The sequence below is a fragment of the Notechis scutatus genome, chromosome 8 (assembly GCF_049901735.1).
Source record: "Notechis scutatus isolate UNSWTSFEM ecotype Mainland chromosome 8, rNotScu1.2, whole genome shotgun sequence".
NCBI lineage: Eukaryota > Metazoa > Chordata > Lepidosauria > Squamata > Elapidae > Notechis > Notechis scutatus.
In genome coordinates, this window is record NC_142016.1 from 1,184,612 (window position 1) to 1,200,018 (window position 15,407).

The window sequence follows — 15,407 nt, forward strand, 5'->3', positions numbered from 1 at the left end:
AATATTATTGTGACGAATATCATTGTGAACATTTTGATCATGATTGCTTAAAAATAATTGTACCCAGACAACACACTGTTTGATTGAAATTGATTTTTACATGTTATATAAATCAAAGAAATAAAACATGGGGGGAAAGAGGACCTCTGGGGACTGAGATGGCCTGAAAAGAGACGGATCTACCTATCAGAGGCCGGGGAAGAGAACTTTGCTCTAATGCTCTTCATACCCAACTTCAAAGCAGTAAAAGCATCCAAAAATTCAAAGTAAAACAAAACAAAGCAAAGCAGAAAACAGTTGAGAAAAATATTGCAAAATCTAAACAAAGAAACAAAAGAGAAAAGTTCGTCCTTCTTTGGCAAAAGAAGGAGAAGAAATTCTGAAGTCCTTGCACCAAATGCTGCACCCAGAGCCCTTCCCTGGAAGCGCTCCTCATCTACCACAGAGGAGGGGGAGTCCTGGGGAGGACTCCGCAAAGCTGCTCCAGGGATCTGCCCAGGACCCTGGGGACCTCGGTCCCATTACCTGCTGGCCATTTCGATGGCCTCTCTGTTGGGAGGGGGAACCAAGAAGCAAACCGAGGGCACCGTGGCCTCATTCCCAGCGGGACTGATCACTTTCCACTTGGTTCGCTGAGCGTTGTCTTTCAGCACACACTCGTCGTTGCGGCAGATGGTGATCTGTGGAGGCAACCCAGGTGCTTCTGTAGTCCAGCAGACATTTCTTCTCGCTCCATGAAGTAACCCTCTGATCTTGGGGGCCAAACTGACCCCCCTCCTTTTTAAACAGAAACTTTCCCCAACGTTTCCTGCAGTCTCTCTAGGAAAAGCAACTGCAACATTTCCTAGCAGCTTATCTCAGTGAGGAGATACCAAACTGAAAATAAAGCTTTGCCCACGCAGGGTTATTTTTCTGCAAGATCGAATCTGGTTCTGTCACCGGAACCGAGGTTTGCTCTTCCGAGCTTTCGGACTCCGTGCTGGAGCCCAACTTCAGGGAACGTCTCTCATCCAGGGACTGTGTGCTTTGGTTATTCCTCTCTCTCTCTCTCAGCCCTCCCTAATAAGGCATTTACCAAACGCTTCTCCCTGCAGAATGATATCCTGGACCTGAGTTGGCATATTACAAGGCTGCACAAAAGCCCAAGGGTGGATTAATGGAGGGAATCCCAAAGAACCATGGTTTAGGAACAAGCTAAAGTTCTGGGAAGCTCCAGGCTGATGCTAGTACTTCAACGTTTGGCTTTGCAAAGTAACCGCTTAGCGCATTGGGAGAAGCAAAAAAGAGGCTTCATCAGAACCTACCCGTAAAACCTCAACCTTTTTCTCCTTTAAAGCCAACAGAGGAAGTACAGGTAGTCCTCGACTTACAACTGTTCATTTAGTGCCTTTTCAAAGTCACAATGGCACCAGATTTACGATCGGTCCTCTTGGTTCAGGGGTCTCCAACCTGGGCCACTTTAAGACTTGTGGACTTCAAAGCAAAGCTGGCTGAGGAATTCTGGGAGTTGAAGTCCACAAGTCTTAAAGTGGCCCAGGTTGGAGACCCCTGTCTCAGTTAATAACTGCTGTAGCATCCCCAGGGTCGCAGGATCAAAATTGGGGTACATGGCAAGTGTGGCCATAAGTCGAGGAATACCTGTATGCAGAGCCTTATCATTATTTTAAGTCACCATTAAGAATGCAGCAAGAGACTCGTGACTGCTGTGACTGCAGGGAAGGAACCCTTGGATACAAGTCACTGGGGACGGGGAGGAGCTGGGCTGGCTAAGATGCTGAAGGTCTGAAAACAGGGACATTCTGAATACCACCCCCCACATTATTCCTTATCCGGGAAATTCCCAAGCCCTCCCAAGTTTTCCTTCAGCTGCTGTTGCTGACCTCAATTTGGCGGTAATCACAAGCCGCCTTCACGGAGATGGTGCTCTTCAAAGGACTCTCGGGGTTCCGGGGCTTCAGCTGGACGATGCTTTTGGACCTTCCCACTAAGCTGCCCACGGAGCTCTTGGACTGGATGAGCTGCTCCTTTTCGTCCTGCTCAAAAGAAAAGCGAGGCGATGGTGGTGAGGAGGGCGAGGGAGAGAGGCAGCCACAGCAAGGGGACCCCCCGCCAGCCCCCCAAAAGACACCAAGCTCCTACCGGAGCCCCTCGCCTGCCATCTGGGGAGAGCACTTTGCCAGGGGCAGGAGCGAGAGGGGGCATGGACAGAAAGCCACCAGCCAGCCCCTCTTCCATTCTCTTCTGGCAAGAGGCTCATCCTCCAAGCCCCCCACCAACCTGGGAGCACAACCCAGAACCCCAAGACGAGATTACCTGAGCAACAAGACCCAGACCTACTGTCTTTATTGAAGAAAAAAATGCTTGATTTTTGCAAAATAAAGAAATGGAGGCAGTGGCAGAATTGTGCAGAAAGATTGTTCAGGAAGATTGATGCATTGACTGAAAGCAGTTTAAAACCTGGCTGAGACAATGCTGGGGAAATGCTGGTAGGTGGGAAGATAGTTGAAAGAGATAGATAGATAGATAGATAGATAGATAGATAGATAGATAGATAGATAGATAGATAGATAGATAGATAGATAGATAGATAGACAGAGCTTAAAAATGAGCTACCTGTGCCTGTCCCAGGGGAGCATGGTTGGAAGAAATACAACTGTAACTCATTCATTATGATCATTAGGCATCTGCTTTGGCCCCAAGCAGGCGCCTTCCTTGTAGCCCTTGAAACAGCAACACGCTTTGTTGGCTTGTTTTGCAGCAGCCCCTCCATTTCCCTGCACAGTTTCTCTTCTCGGGGTCCTTCAACTTTCCCCTCCAAACAGCTGGAGCCTGACTGCCCCAAAGCGCCCTCTCTTCCCCACCCCCCGCCCCCTGGTCTCATCCAGAGCGTTGGCCAGGCCAAGAGCCTCAGTGCAAGCCAACCCGGATGGAGGCTGGCTGGCCGCACGCACAAAGCTCCCCCTCGGGGGGAGGCTTCCAGTGGGCCTCCTTCTCCTGGTTGCACCTAGAAAGGCTTCTCTGTCCCTCCCGCCTTTCACGCTGACCTCCCTGCTTGCCTGTCCTGCTTTCCAAGCGGCCTCCCTCAGCCACCGTGCAAGCCTCTTTTTCCTAGCCAAACACCAGCCTCCCCAGCACCCTCCCAGTCCTCATGGCCAGTTCAAGAAGCTCATTCTTGTCAGGCACTTACTTTCCTGCCCCTCTCTGTCCTGATTTCTATGGACTACGGCTGGGAGTCCCTGGGGTTGCAGTCCAAGCCATCCAGACGATACCGCTAGAGGACGCTTCTGGTTCAGAGCCCGGAGGCCCGGAGCTGCTCAGAGACCAGACCTCGGGGGACAATGGGCGCCTGCCAGACAGCCGGTTAGGAGGGGGCAGCAGCCAGCTTAGGGACAGGCCCACACTGTGCAGCACCAGCCCATTAGCAACACCACCGGAAGAACCCGAAGGGAGACGAGCTTTGGCCAGACGGATCAATGGCCCGACTCAGGATTTCATGTCACCCTGTGCTCCCCAACAGCAGCCACCCACTTCAGCGCACTGGAAATACGTAACATGCTGGAGACCACTTCACAGATACATGTGAGGGGGATGCCAACCAAACACAGGGGGGCTTCAGAAAAGCGGGTCTGGGAATGACCAAGGAGGAAAGAAAGTACTTTAACATGCATACACATTCCTTGTTTGCTTCTAAAGCAGTGCTAGGATCCACTCTAACCAAATTCATCGGTTTCCAGAGCATCAAAGAAGGCAGCTGTCAGAGAAGACTATCAGCAGAATTCACGCAAGGAGCACAGTTAGCAAAGCCTGGGGAACTGCAGAAGTTCGGAAGGTCTCTGGGTGTCTACAGGATACCATCTGACTTGCCCCAAAAGCACCCACCATGGAATCCTGGAGCAGGTCCTCCAGGCGGGTCAGGCTGGTATTGCGGTCACAAGAATACTTCCTTTTGATGTTGTCCTGGAGGTTCTTCAAGAACATCTCAGACTCCCGAGCATCACCGAAGAACTAGAAGGGTATAAAGAAGCCTTTCATTTGCCCAACCCCACAAAGCGTGCGCACATCCATGGCGAAGGATCCTTGCATTGTGAATTTGTGGATTGACTGGGGATACCCAGCCCTCCCTGGGCTGCCCTACCTGGAAGTAGGCGGTGTTCTCCCTCAAGTGCTGATCCACACACAAGCATAGCTGCTTGATCCAATGCCACTGCGTCTGAACTGCAGCACTGTAGGCCTGGAAGAGACAACCACAGCTGTGCTGAAGGGACAACAACGCCCAGCCCAGCAGAAGCTGGGAAAACCCAAAGAAACCGTTGTTTCAAAGAAAGACGTCCCACAACTATATGCCCAGTTCCAGAAAGGAAGCTGTTCCAGAACACAAGACAATTGCTTTGTATTTGTGTTTAAACTGTTAGTATGTTACATGATGCACAGGGCCTCCAATATATTGCTTTATTACGTAGGCACCATGTCAACTCATCCAGGGGTCAAACATGAGTCCTCGCGGGAATGAAAGGTGGCAAAGGCTCCCCAAAGAGGATCCTCACACCCACCAGCCATCCTAAGTCCTGGCCTTGCCTAAGCCCCCCCGAACCTTCCCAAGCAAGAGCCAATCAGAGCGCCTCCCAGCCATGCCCTACCTCCACCGTTTGCTTGGCAGGGTGATTCTCCAATGAGAGCAGTTCGGCAGAATCTTGCAGGGCACGGAAGACGTCCTGCTTCTCCTCCAGCTCCTCTGTCAGCTCCTGGGTGGGGGACACATCAAGGGATTCGGTGAGTCTATGGCCGAAGCAGGTGGAGGGCGCCTCTTGGCCAAAGACCAGCCGGGCACGGGAAGACATTTAGAAAGATGGCCAAGGCCCGAGGGTCTGGGTTTTAATGCTGAGGGTCATACTTGTGTTTCTGGCGTGTGCTGAGGCAGCATTCCAGAAAGGGGCCAGTTATAAGGTTAAGGGTGAGGCAGGCAAGGACAATTTTCAACATCTACATCAACATTCAGTAATAAGGTAACTTTTTCATGTCCTTTTTGAAGAAAAGTCAAACAATATCTTGAACATTTAAAAAAACTTGGTGGACACTCTTGTTTTCCTCATTTAAAAAAGAAATATGGAGGCTGAAAACCATTAGAATCATTCATAGATGTGATGGCCAGAATACTAAAATAAAACAAAAAATAGCATTGGGTTAGTGATTTTCAGTGATATCATCACTGATTATCATCAGGGAGTGATCAGTTTAGCCGATTATGGAAATGTTGAGGGCCTAGAACACCTTCCATCCAACCACGTCTTCCATGAGGCTCGAGCAAAGGAGGTGGCAGGAGGGAGTCTGGACTAGGCTACAAGTTGGTAAGCAAACGGTGTCAGCCATGGATGCCCCAAAGGCCCCGGGTGGAGGAAGGGGAGGGATCCCTTCCACGCCTGGTGCTGTTCAACACATTTCCAAGGGGTTTAAATCAAGGAAAGTGCCCTAGTGGTAAGAGTTGTGCTGGACCTCTGGAACAGCCGTCTCAAGTGATTCTACATTCTTTGGAGGGATTGAAGAGAAGCAAGATGGTTCTGCCTTGGAAATGCTGTGGCAATAGGTTTCTGCAGTTAGGTGCGATTATCAGAGTTTAGGGTCAACTAAAATAGTGAAAAAAATGGGTAGACAAATAATTTAGTATTGATTTCACCCAAAAGGTTTCAGCCCGTATAAACTCTGAAACCGCCAATTAGGAAGCATCATCTGGAGGTCAAAATCTAAGGAATTTTTGGAAGGCAACACTGAAATATAACTTTTTCTATGCAGTGCACTGCAGTGCAGTGAGGCATGTGCAGATCTGTACCCTGGGGAAATGAAACAACCACTTCATAAATGCATGGCACAATGTAGGAGAACAAACCCAGCAGGACTAGATTCAGCGGACAAATCCCACCCTTTTGAAGACAACAAAGTCCACATTTTAGACAGAGAGGACTGCTGGTTTGAAAGAGGGGTCAAAGAAGCCATCTATGTCAAAACTGAACAGCCTTCTCTCAACAGAGGCAGAGGGATATGACATCATCTCCAGTCTACAACACAGTCCTTTCAACAGTTCCGAAAAAGCTCCACACCCATTTGCACTACTCAGGTGACTCTGATGACACAGATAAACCTCCAAGTGGCCTTAACGACTTCCTAAAAGAATGCAAATGACCAGCCATCTGCAAGGAGTATAAATCTTTCCATTCCCCACCATCCAGTCAGAGCTGAAGAAGCTTCTTGGATGAGAAGCAAAACATCTTCAAAGAAAAAACAGAAAGTCCAGTTGCCTCTTGAAAAAAAGCACCTTTGGGACATCCGTGACCTGGAGGACTGAGAATTTCCACAGACATATAACTTCTTCTAAGTACTAGCTTCACTGAGAAATGTCAGGAAGAGTCTGGTAGCCTGTTTAAGAAATTTTACAGTCAGTCTCATGCTACTCATCAAAGCCTTTGACTGATAATAAAACTAGACTATTAGACTCTTTTGGCTGTCACAGACCAACATACTCTCTTCTTACAATATCTACACTGAAAAATATGAAATTGTGATTACAAAGCCACTCCCACTGATCTCCTCTCTTGACCTCCAGAAGACCCAATAGAGGCCATGCAATCCCCTTTGGTTACTACAAGGTCTTTCTACTCACTGAGAAGTAATTCTTCTTCGTTGTCAGGTTAGGGTTGTTTTCACTCCAGTCATACGCAAGCTCTTCCTCCTCCTTTTCATTTAGCCAAATTAATTCAGTTGTCGCTTGTGATACAAACTCATACAAACTTTGGAGGTGGCGTAGTCGGAAACTGGATGTCTCCTGCATAAAGATGACACATTTTGTCCCATTTCATAATATTCAAGTGATTTCTGCTCTTAGACGTCTTATTTGTGAGCACAGAAAATAATTCTTAAAAAACTGGTTTATAAACCCTGCCAAGCAGTTTTTAGGCACAGAAAATTAGTAAGATCCAACAAGGTGTTCAATTTGCTCACTATCCTCTATAAACCAAGAAAACAAAAAGGCACCAACTTCTTCAACCGCTGCAAAATTTTTGAAAATTGCAGAAATGTGCAGTGTGGTTTGCTGCATGATGTGAAAAAATACGCACACAAACATGTATAAGTAGAAGGGTGTTCAGAAATGCCACATTTGGGGGAAAGTAAATACTAATGCTTGCAAAACTACACCTGGTTTTTGTGTGGAATTTCTTTGCCCAACTTGATGGTGAAATGCATCAAAATGAGAACCTGAGCAAAGCAGCAAGTGAGCTCAGGAGTGAAATTCAAAAATGTTCCCTGCTGGCTCTGTGGGCGTGGCTGTGGGTGTGGCTTGGTATACTTGGTATAATAGTAATAGCAACCAGGGGCAATTTTTTATCGATTCAAATCATCCCTACCCCGTCTCCCGAGGCGGGCCGAGGTGGTTGAAGGAATCTGTTCTTGTGGCAAGACAAATGGCACACCCACAGAAAGACCCTTTGAAGGAAGAAGAAACTGGCATTTCTGTGGCATTCTTGGTGCTCTCTGAGCTTGGCTGTTTTCCTGCAGATGGTTCATTACCTGACCAGGTAACATTTTTAGTGCAATAAGAAGCACTAGAAGGAGTGCTAGCACTTGAAGATGTTTATCGATAAAGGAGAATATTTGCAGCTCAGGGTAGAGAGGAGTGGTCCTTGGTGCTCTCTGAGCTTGGTGGTTTTCTCCCAGGTGTTTCATTACCCAACTAGGTAACATCATCAGTGCTAGTAAAGAGTGGGGTTTGCTCTCCCTTTATATTTTAGTGGCTTGCCCTGTCAGTATTGGTAGGGTGGGTGGGTTTGGAGATTCTTTGATTGGGCTGATTACTCTTAGCCTGTTTGGAAGTTCCTTGACTGGGATATTGCTTATTTCTTGGTCTGATGTTCATCCTGGAGTAAATTTATGATCATCTGGGTGTTGATTGCTGATGGGGAGGTGTCTGGGTCTTTTGTTCCCTTTTTGGCTTGTTGATTGTCTTTTTTGCACAGTATGTAGATATTGTTTATGTCTAAGTGTCTACTGATGGCCAATTTGGCAGAGCACCAGGCTTCCAGAAAGTCTCTAGTGGTGTTGGATTTGACTTGGTCTATTGTTTATTTATTTATATCATGCTTTTTGTATTTATTTGATTTTTATCCCACCTTTATTACTTTATAATTACTCAAAGCAGCAAACATACCTAATACTCCTTCCTTGAACTCTTATCCCCAACAACAACTTTGTGAAGTGGGTTGGATTGAGAGAGAGTGATTGGTTCAAAGGCAGCCAATCAGCTTTCATGCCTAAGGTGGGACTAGAACTCATTGTCTCCAGGCGATTGCCTCAAAGTCACATAGCTGGCCTTCACATTACCTAGTTGTTTCATGTTGCATGTTGCCCATTTGTATAATGGAATGTCTGAAAGAAAACAACCACGCTTGGAGAGCACCAAGGACCCCACAACTCTACTTTGAGCTACAGAGATTCTCCTCTATCGGCACTGGCACTTCTGTTAGGGCTGCAAAAAGTTTAGGAACTTGCAAAACATTTTCAGAGATCCTTTTGGACCCGGAAAGAAATCTGCCAAAGTGTTCTGATCCAAACCTGGTTCCAAGAGAGCAAACACAAGACAAAGGCAGCAGCACAACCTTTTAAGGTTTCATCTATGAATCCTGTTTCTTCACAGATAAAAGGCTGCTTCCAACTAATTAGCTCCGACAAGAAAGAGCCTTGCCAAGTTTTTGCAAGGCTGCCAAGAACAACAGATAAGAAATAGTTTCCAACACAAGAGTCTTCAAATACCAACTGGAATGTCCACAAGGCTGAGTTTCAAAATGTCTTTGCTTCCTACAAAGAATTTTCGCTGCACAGCTGCCTTTTATCTTCTTGAAGGAGAGGCCATTACTTTGCAGCCTTACTCCCGAGTTGCCCATGCTGTTGCAGCTGCTCTTTCCTGCGAGCAGCCCTGCACACACGCACACTTGGCACAGGCTCCTCGGGAACCTCCTCATCGCTGCTGCCAGCCCCCACAAACTCTGAAGGCAGCAGTCCATTCCCTAATGGTCCTGGCCCCTCATCTGAGTCCTCGCTCTCCTCAGCCATCCACACCTGCTGCCAGCTAACCACAACACAAAGATACTCACCATCAGTTTGCAGTACTGCGTCTCCAGTTTCCCTAGGGTTTCAGTATAGCTAGCACGGAAATTTGAAGACATTTTACCCTAAATGGAGGACAAAAAGGGCTGATTAAAAATAATACTACAATAGGTGGAAATGCACATGCTAGACGTGATGGCTTCTTTAAAAATTTTCCTCCCCTCCTCTTTTCAAATTACACACAGTGGTCTCAACACAATTTAATAAACAGCGCAGGCTCAAACCAGTTAGGACAGAAGGGCAACCTGCAATCCACAGGCAGCCCCCAGACCAATTTTTGCAGAACCCAGATGTCCTTCAGGATTGGCCATCAAAACCAGTCATTTTCAGCAAATGGGCTGCTTTTTTATTTTACCTTCTTAAATACTCAAACTGTATTTGAGCATTGAAGTGGGAGTTAAAACACCCAGATTTCAGAGTTTGTAAAGAAATAAGCAAACTCATAAACTGTTTTTAAGCAGCCCAGTGTTGTGGGGCTATCCACTTTGCCGGCCACCCTACAGTGATTCTGTGACCCTTAAGAGGTTCAGAAAAACATTAAGCAAAAGAAAAGCAGAGGAAAATAATGATCCTTCCCTGCTCTAGAGGCCAATTTGCACTATGAAAAAGTAAACTGCTTCCTTTTCTTGATTCTTTCTTTGAGGAAAAATCCCAGCAGCTTTGTGTCTTCTCTGTCCCCGAGATAAGGACCTGGAGTAAAGGTAGGAAGGCTTGCCTTTTAATGCATGGTCTCTTTCTCTTTCTCCAGCTCAAAAGCAGCAGAATCAACTAGAAAGCCTTCCTACTAGTTCTCATTCTTTCAACATGCCAAGAGAACAGCTGAGGAACCAGAAACCATCACACCTCATTTGAGCCTAGATCATTGGACAAACCCAGCCAGTAATTCAGCAGGTTACTTTGGAGGGGGAAAGGTCCAGCTGGTTCTGGAGGAGGGCCATTCCCTCTTCTCAGGTATGGAGGTATGGACTCTTGTGGAAGGACAGATGATGCTGGAGAAGCCCGCGAATCCAAGAGCTGACTATCAGTGCTAAAGTAGCCCAGGCTGCTTCCTAAGGGCAGGGCCCTCAGAGGCCTTGGATGTCTCCACCACGTCAAAATATTTAATATGACGGAACTTCCGGTTTGTCGGCTTCGCGAGCGGCAGGGATTTGCGATCCTGCGCGATCCCTGCCGCGCTAGCCACTTTGATGCCTCCGATCTATTGATCTGGAGGCTAGGGCTGCCATGAAGAGGCAGCCCAAGATAGGAGGGATCCGGACAGGGGGTTGGGGTCTTCGCAGACCCCTTCCCCACCTGGCTTAACCCTCTTTCTCAAGGCGGTGGAGCGGCGGTCTGTAATGGCCGCCACAAAGAAGCTGACAGCTGGACAAGATCGTGCTGGAGGTAGAGAAAGTGCTGAAGCGAAAGTTTCTTGCCTGAACTGGACTATAAGATACAAGTAATACAAGTAATATCCTGAAAATTCGGATTTTTTGGAAGATACTTTGTTTCCAGAAGAGATTTACAAGCGGCGAGTGAAAGTGTTTTAAGAGAAAGTTTACTCTCCTTCCACATGGATTTAACAAATGGATATTGAAAATCCTGCTATTTTATAGAAGGTAAAAATTTAAAGCTTTCTGTTATAAGTGGGAAGGGAGAGGACAAAAAGAAAATTTTCATTAAGATTTTGCTGGAGGAGATGCCTGGAAGATTTTGAGATTGGAAGTTAATTGTAATGAGACTTTAAAATACAGATTGGGTTTTTTTTCCCTTGCCAACTGATATTACCCCAGGAAGAAAAAGTGTGAAGAACTTTGTGTTCTGTTTGGACTGTTTGATGACTTTGGGATTTTGGGGAATTGTTTTAAGTTTTGAATTATCTTGGTTGTTTTAAAAGAAGAAGAAGAGAAAAAGAAGAAGAAAAGGTTTATAATGGCTTTATCTGTTGATGAACTGAGAGAGGATAAAAAAAGAAGGTAAAGACGGTGTGAGAGAAATTTTTTGCTTTTTAGAAATGGCGCTTGCTACTTATCAATAAATATAGCAATTAATGGAGGATAAAGAAGAAGAAGAAGAAGAAGAAGAAGAAGAAGAAGAAGAAGAAGAAGAAGAAGAAGAAGAAGAAGAAGAAGAAGAAGAAGAAGAAGAAGAAGAAGAAGAAGAAGAAGAAGCCATCTTTAATGAGTCTAAAAGGACATAAGACTTTAAAAAAAAACATCCAAGAAAGAGAAAAATAAGATGCATAATCAATATACTGTTAGAAAGCAAAAGAAAAGAGAAATGTAACAGAGGGGGGGGGAGCGAAGGGGGGGTAAAAAGACCAGATGGGATAAGATAGGAAGGAAGAAGGGGGAAAAAAGCCAAAAAGGTATGAAATAAGGTGTGGAGAAGAAATCTTTTTTTATGGATAATAGGTAATGCATAACTTTGTTTCAAAATGTTTCTGCAAGGTACATGATAGTATTGTAGTATTTGTATGAGAATTAGAAAATTAGAATTTTATAAGGCTTAAGTAAAGATTAAAATATTAAAGGTTTAATAATGATAGATTTTAAGATTTAATAAAATATTAAAAGGAATGTCTAAAACATTTAGTTTAAGTATAGAGTTTAATTGACTATTGTGTGGATGTTCGTACAAACTTATTATTATGGTATTTGTTTTTGAAATAGATAATTGGAATGCTATGAGATCTAATGTTTAATTATATATTTAATTACTTTATGGATTTACTATTTTAGTAAGTAGAATGTACTAAGCAGAATTAGATAAGGAATTATATGTTAATGTAGGGGAGCGATGGAAAGGCATCATACTTCGATTAGTGATTTCAGGAGAAATTTTTTTTTTTCTAATATGAATGAGATAAATGGATAATTGAAAAGAATGGACAAAAGATACAAATACAATGATTTAAATTAAGATGAAATAAATAAAATAGAATTAAGAAGAGTGGAAAGCAGGGAGAAGTTATAATAAAGATATAGAAGGGTAATAAGATAGGTAATGGTATATAAGTTGAACATGAATTTAATTGAAGTCCATACAAAGAGAGGTAATCCGGGGCCAAGCTACTTTTTAAAAAGAAGTTTTATGTTTTTGTGTTTTGTGTGTGTATGTCTGATTGAGATTTAATAAAACCTTGGGAGAAAGCGATATATATATAAAATATGACAGAAGGGGAAAATGACTAAATTCATGATTAGACAATAATCACATTAGCTACATTTTGTTTCAAATACATTTAAACCCAAATGAATTACTTTAGCTCGCCCCGCCCACCGCCAATCTTTGGGGAGGGTAGTTTCTGGTGACACAGAGGTCAAAGGCAAATCAGGAAGATCAGAAAAAACTCATATGTTCCTATCAACAGATCTGTACTCTTTACATAAATAAATTCAGAATGAAGTGTAGAATAGAACTCAGATGGAGGAAAAACTCCAAGTAATGCAACAGAAAGACAAATGTTTAACTCAAAGATCAGATCAGAAATTAGGTTGATGATGGACTAACTTAAAAGATGCCATCAAAAAGCACATTAAACAGACACGGAAAAAGGCAAGATACTTTGGATGTTTGCTTGATAACAGACGGACACAAAAGTGACATAATGGTGGCCCTACCACTAGACTCGCCTACTCAAAGGACCTGCTGTAAGATGGAGAGATGGACTACAAAAACATCTGGGTTCCAATCGGAGCCTCCTAGTGAAAGGCCAAGCGTGATACCTATCTTTTGAGGTTTTGCATTGGCTATCAATGCTATCCAGAGGACTAAGGTGATGGTGAGGTGAGGTGAACACTTATAGCTGTGGTGGCACAGTGGTTAGAGTGCAGTACTGCAGGGCTACTTCTGCTGCCTGCCAGCTGCTTGCAATTTGGCAGTTCGAATCTCACCAGGCTCAAATTTGACTCAGCCTTCCCTCCTTCTGAGGTGGGTAAAATGAGGACCCAGATTGTTGGGGGCCAGAGGCTGACTCCGTAAACCTCTTAGAGAGGGAGGGCTGGGAAGCACTGGGAAGCGGGATATAAGTCTAAGGGCTATTGCAATTGCTATAGACCAAGAAAAAACTTACCATGTTCTACAGAAAATCAACCCAATTAGAAATGTTCTCAGCTCTGAAAACGGGGCAAACATAATCCCACTTTGCCTCCCGGCGTCCTCAAAGTCATCTTGAAGGGGGTCAAATGAGCCCAGGTGGGTCTGCTCACCTCGTACATCCTGGCCTCCTTCACACTGGAGCCCATGCCTTCGACGCTACTGTGGACCTGGCGCTGAACCTCCAGCTGGGCTTCCACGGTGGGCAAGTCATTCCCCCATTCAGACCGCTCCAGCTTCATCTGAAAGGGCATCAAAAGCAGCCCCCTCTCAATGCCGGGGAAAAGCCTCAGCAATTCCTATCAAAAGGTTCTCCTGATCAATAACCTTTCTTTCCACTCTACTGCCTTTTCCAATTGATTTTTAAAACTAAAAAAAAAAATCATAACTATTTACATTTACAACATTTGGCAATAGAAAGAACAATCAGCGGAGATCTTTCCCAAATTTGCCTAACTTTTCCAATAAATTGGCCAAATAATGTTTTTCAAGGCAAACTGGATTGCTTGTGTTGTGTTCATTATAGCGGTGCAAACCAAAATCCCCTCAGTGCCCCTTCTCTCTGCTCTCTCTGTGATCTCTCTGGGCCTTATAAAAAGAGCAGCTCCAAACATCAGATTACTGATTACAGATTACAGATTACAGACAACCTGAGACCCTTTGGGATCATCATCGTTTCCAAGAGAGTTCTTGACCAGAAACTTCAACGCTTACAACAATAGCAGAGCTTTTCATGTCCTGGGAAAGTTCTTAAAGATTCAAGGAGATATTCAGAGATGCCTCTGCCTTGAAAGTAGCCCATGTTGTACTGGACTTCAACTCCCAGAAAGCTTTGCTGGCTGAGGAATCCTGGGAGTTGAAGTCCACAAATCTTAAAGTTGCCAAGATTGGAGACCCCTGGAACGTAGATTCTGCTCTCTATACAATTTTCTCTTCACTTTGTATGAGGCTTTTGTTAATAAAACAACATGACTTTTATTATACTTCCGTAATCTAGAGTTTATAAACAAAATAAATAATCAAACCATTTTTAAAAAGTATTCATGGAATCTTAGAATGTTATTAACTTTTTTTTTTTTCAAATAGTACTACACCCACAGATTGGATTCATACAACATACCTAATCTGGTGACTGAAGTAACCCATTTTCTAAGTTTGTAATGACACCATACTAGACATGAATTGGGTTCATGCAACAAATTAGGCCACACACACACAAAAAATCTAACCAAGCTCCACACTAGCCAATTTAGCCTGCTGCACAAGGGCAGCAACTGACCTAGTTCAGCACTTTGTCTGAACACCTTCCCACCATGCAACACACCTGTAACTCTTCTACCCAAGAGAGCAGCTCATACACAAAGCGGAGGCTGCCCTCGTCTTCAGAGGATGAAATGGACACCAACTCCACGCGAGTCATTGGCTTCCGAATCCAGGAGGCAGAGGCAGGTGGGGCAATCGTTCCTTTTAGCAGAGGTTCCGTCTTCACGTGTCTGGTGCTCAAGGAGGAAGGCTGTGCCAAGTCCAAGGAGGAGGGGGAGGAGAAGTGACCTTTCCGGTAAAGGTTGGTACATTCCAGCCTCAAAGTTACCAATTCATCTTGAAGCCGCACAATCCTGGGAGAAAATCAGGCAAGATAGACATAATCACCACCAGATGGATTTGTAACTGGCTGACAAACCGTACTCAATGAGTAGTCCTTAATGGGTCTACGTCTACAAGGAGGAAAGTCAGAAGTGGGGAACCACAAGGTTCCGTCTTAGGCCCAGGATGCTTCAATATCTTCATACGTAGATGAGGGAATAAAGGGGGAACTCATCAAATTTGCAGATGACACTAAGCTGGCAGGAATAGCCAACACCCCAGAAGACAAACCCAGGATCCAAAAAGATCTTGACAGACTTGAGCGATGGGCCCGATCCAACAAAATGAAATTTAATGTGGAGAAAAGCAAATTTTTACACTTGGGCAGGAAAAAACAAACAAGTACATTTTGAGCAAAACCTGGCTCAAAAACAGTCACTGTGAGAGGGACCTTGGAGTCTTAGTGGACAATCACTTAAACACGAGCCAGCCATGTGTGCCAGCAGCCAAAAAAGCTAAAGCAACCCTACATTGTATAAACAGAGGCATAGAATCAAAATCACATGAAGTATTAGTACCTCTTTATAAAGCCTTAT

The 15,407-nt window shown here is 44.6% G+C and overlaps 1 protein-coding gene across 1 annotated transcript in view; it reads right to left on the reverse strand.

Annotated features, from left to right (window-relative positions):
- The window catches only part of MACF1 (microtubule actin crosslinking factor 1), a 294,628-nt gene that overhangs the window by 152,361 nt on the left and 126,860 nt on the right, over positions 1 to 15,407 (reverse strand). Inside the window, 9 exon segments of the mRNA XM_087970253.1 lie at positions 526 to 680; positions 1,881 to 2,033; positions 3,880 to 4,005; positions 4,136 to 4,231; positions 4,638 to 4,742; positions 6,653 to 6,814; positions 9,138 to 9,215; positions 13,341 to 13,469; positions 14,552 to 14,843. Of these exon segments, the coding sequence (XP_087826379.1) occupies positions 526 to 680; positions 1,881 to 2,033; positions 3,880 to 4,005; positions 4,136 to 4,231; positions 4,638 to 4,742; positions 6,653 to 6,814; positions 9,138 to 9,215; positions 13,341 to 13,469; positions 14,552 to 14,843 (1,296 nt within the window).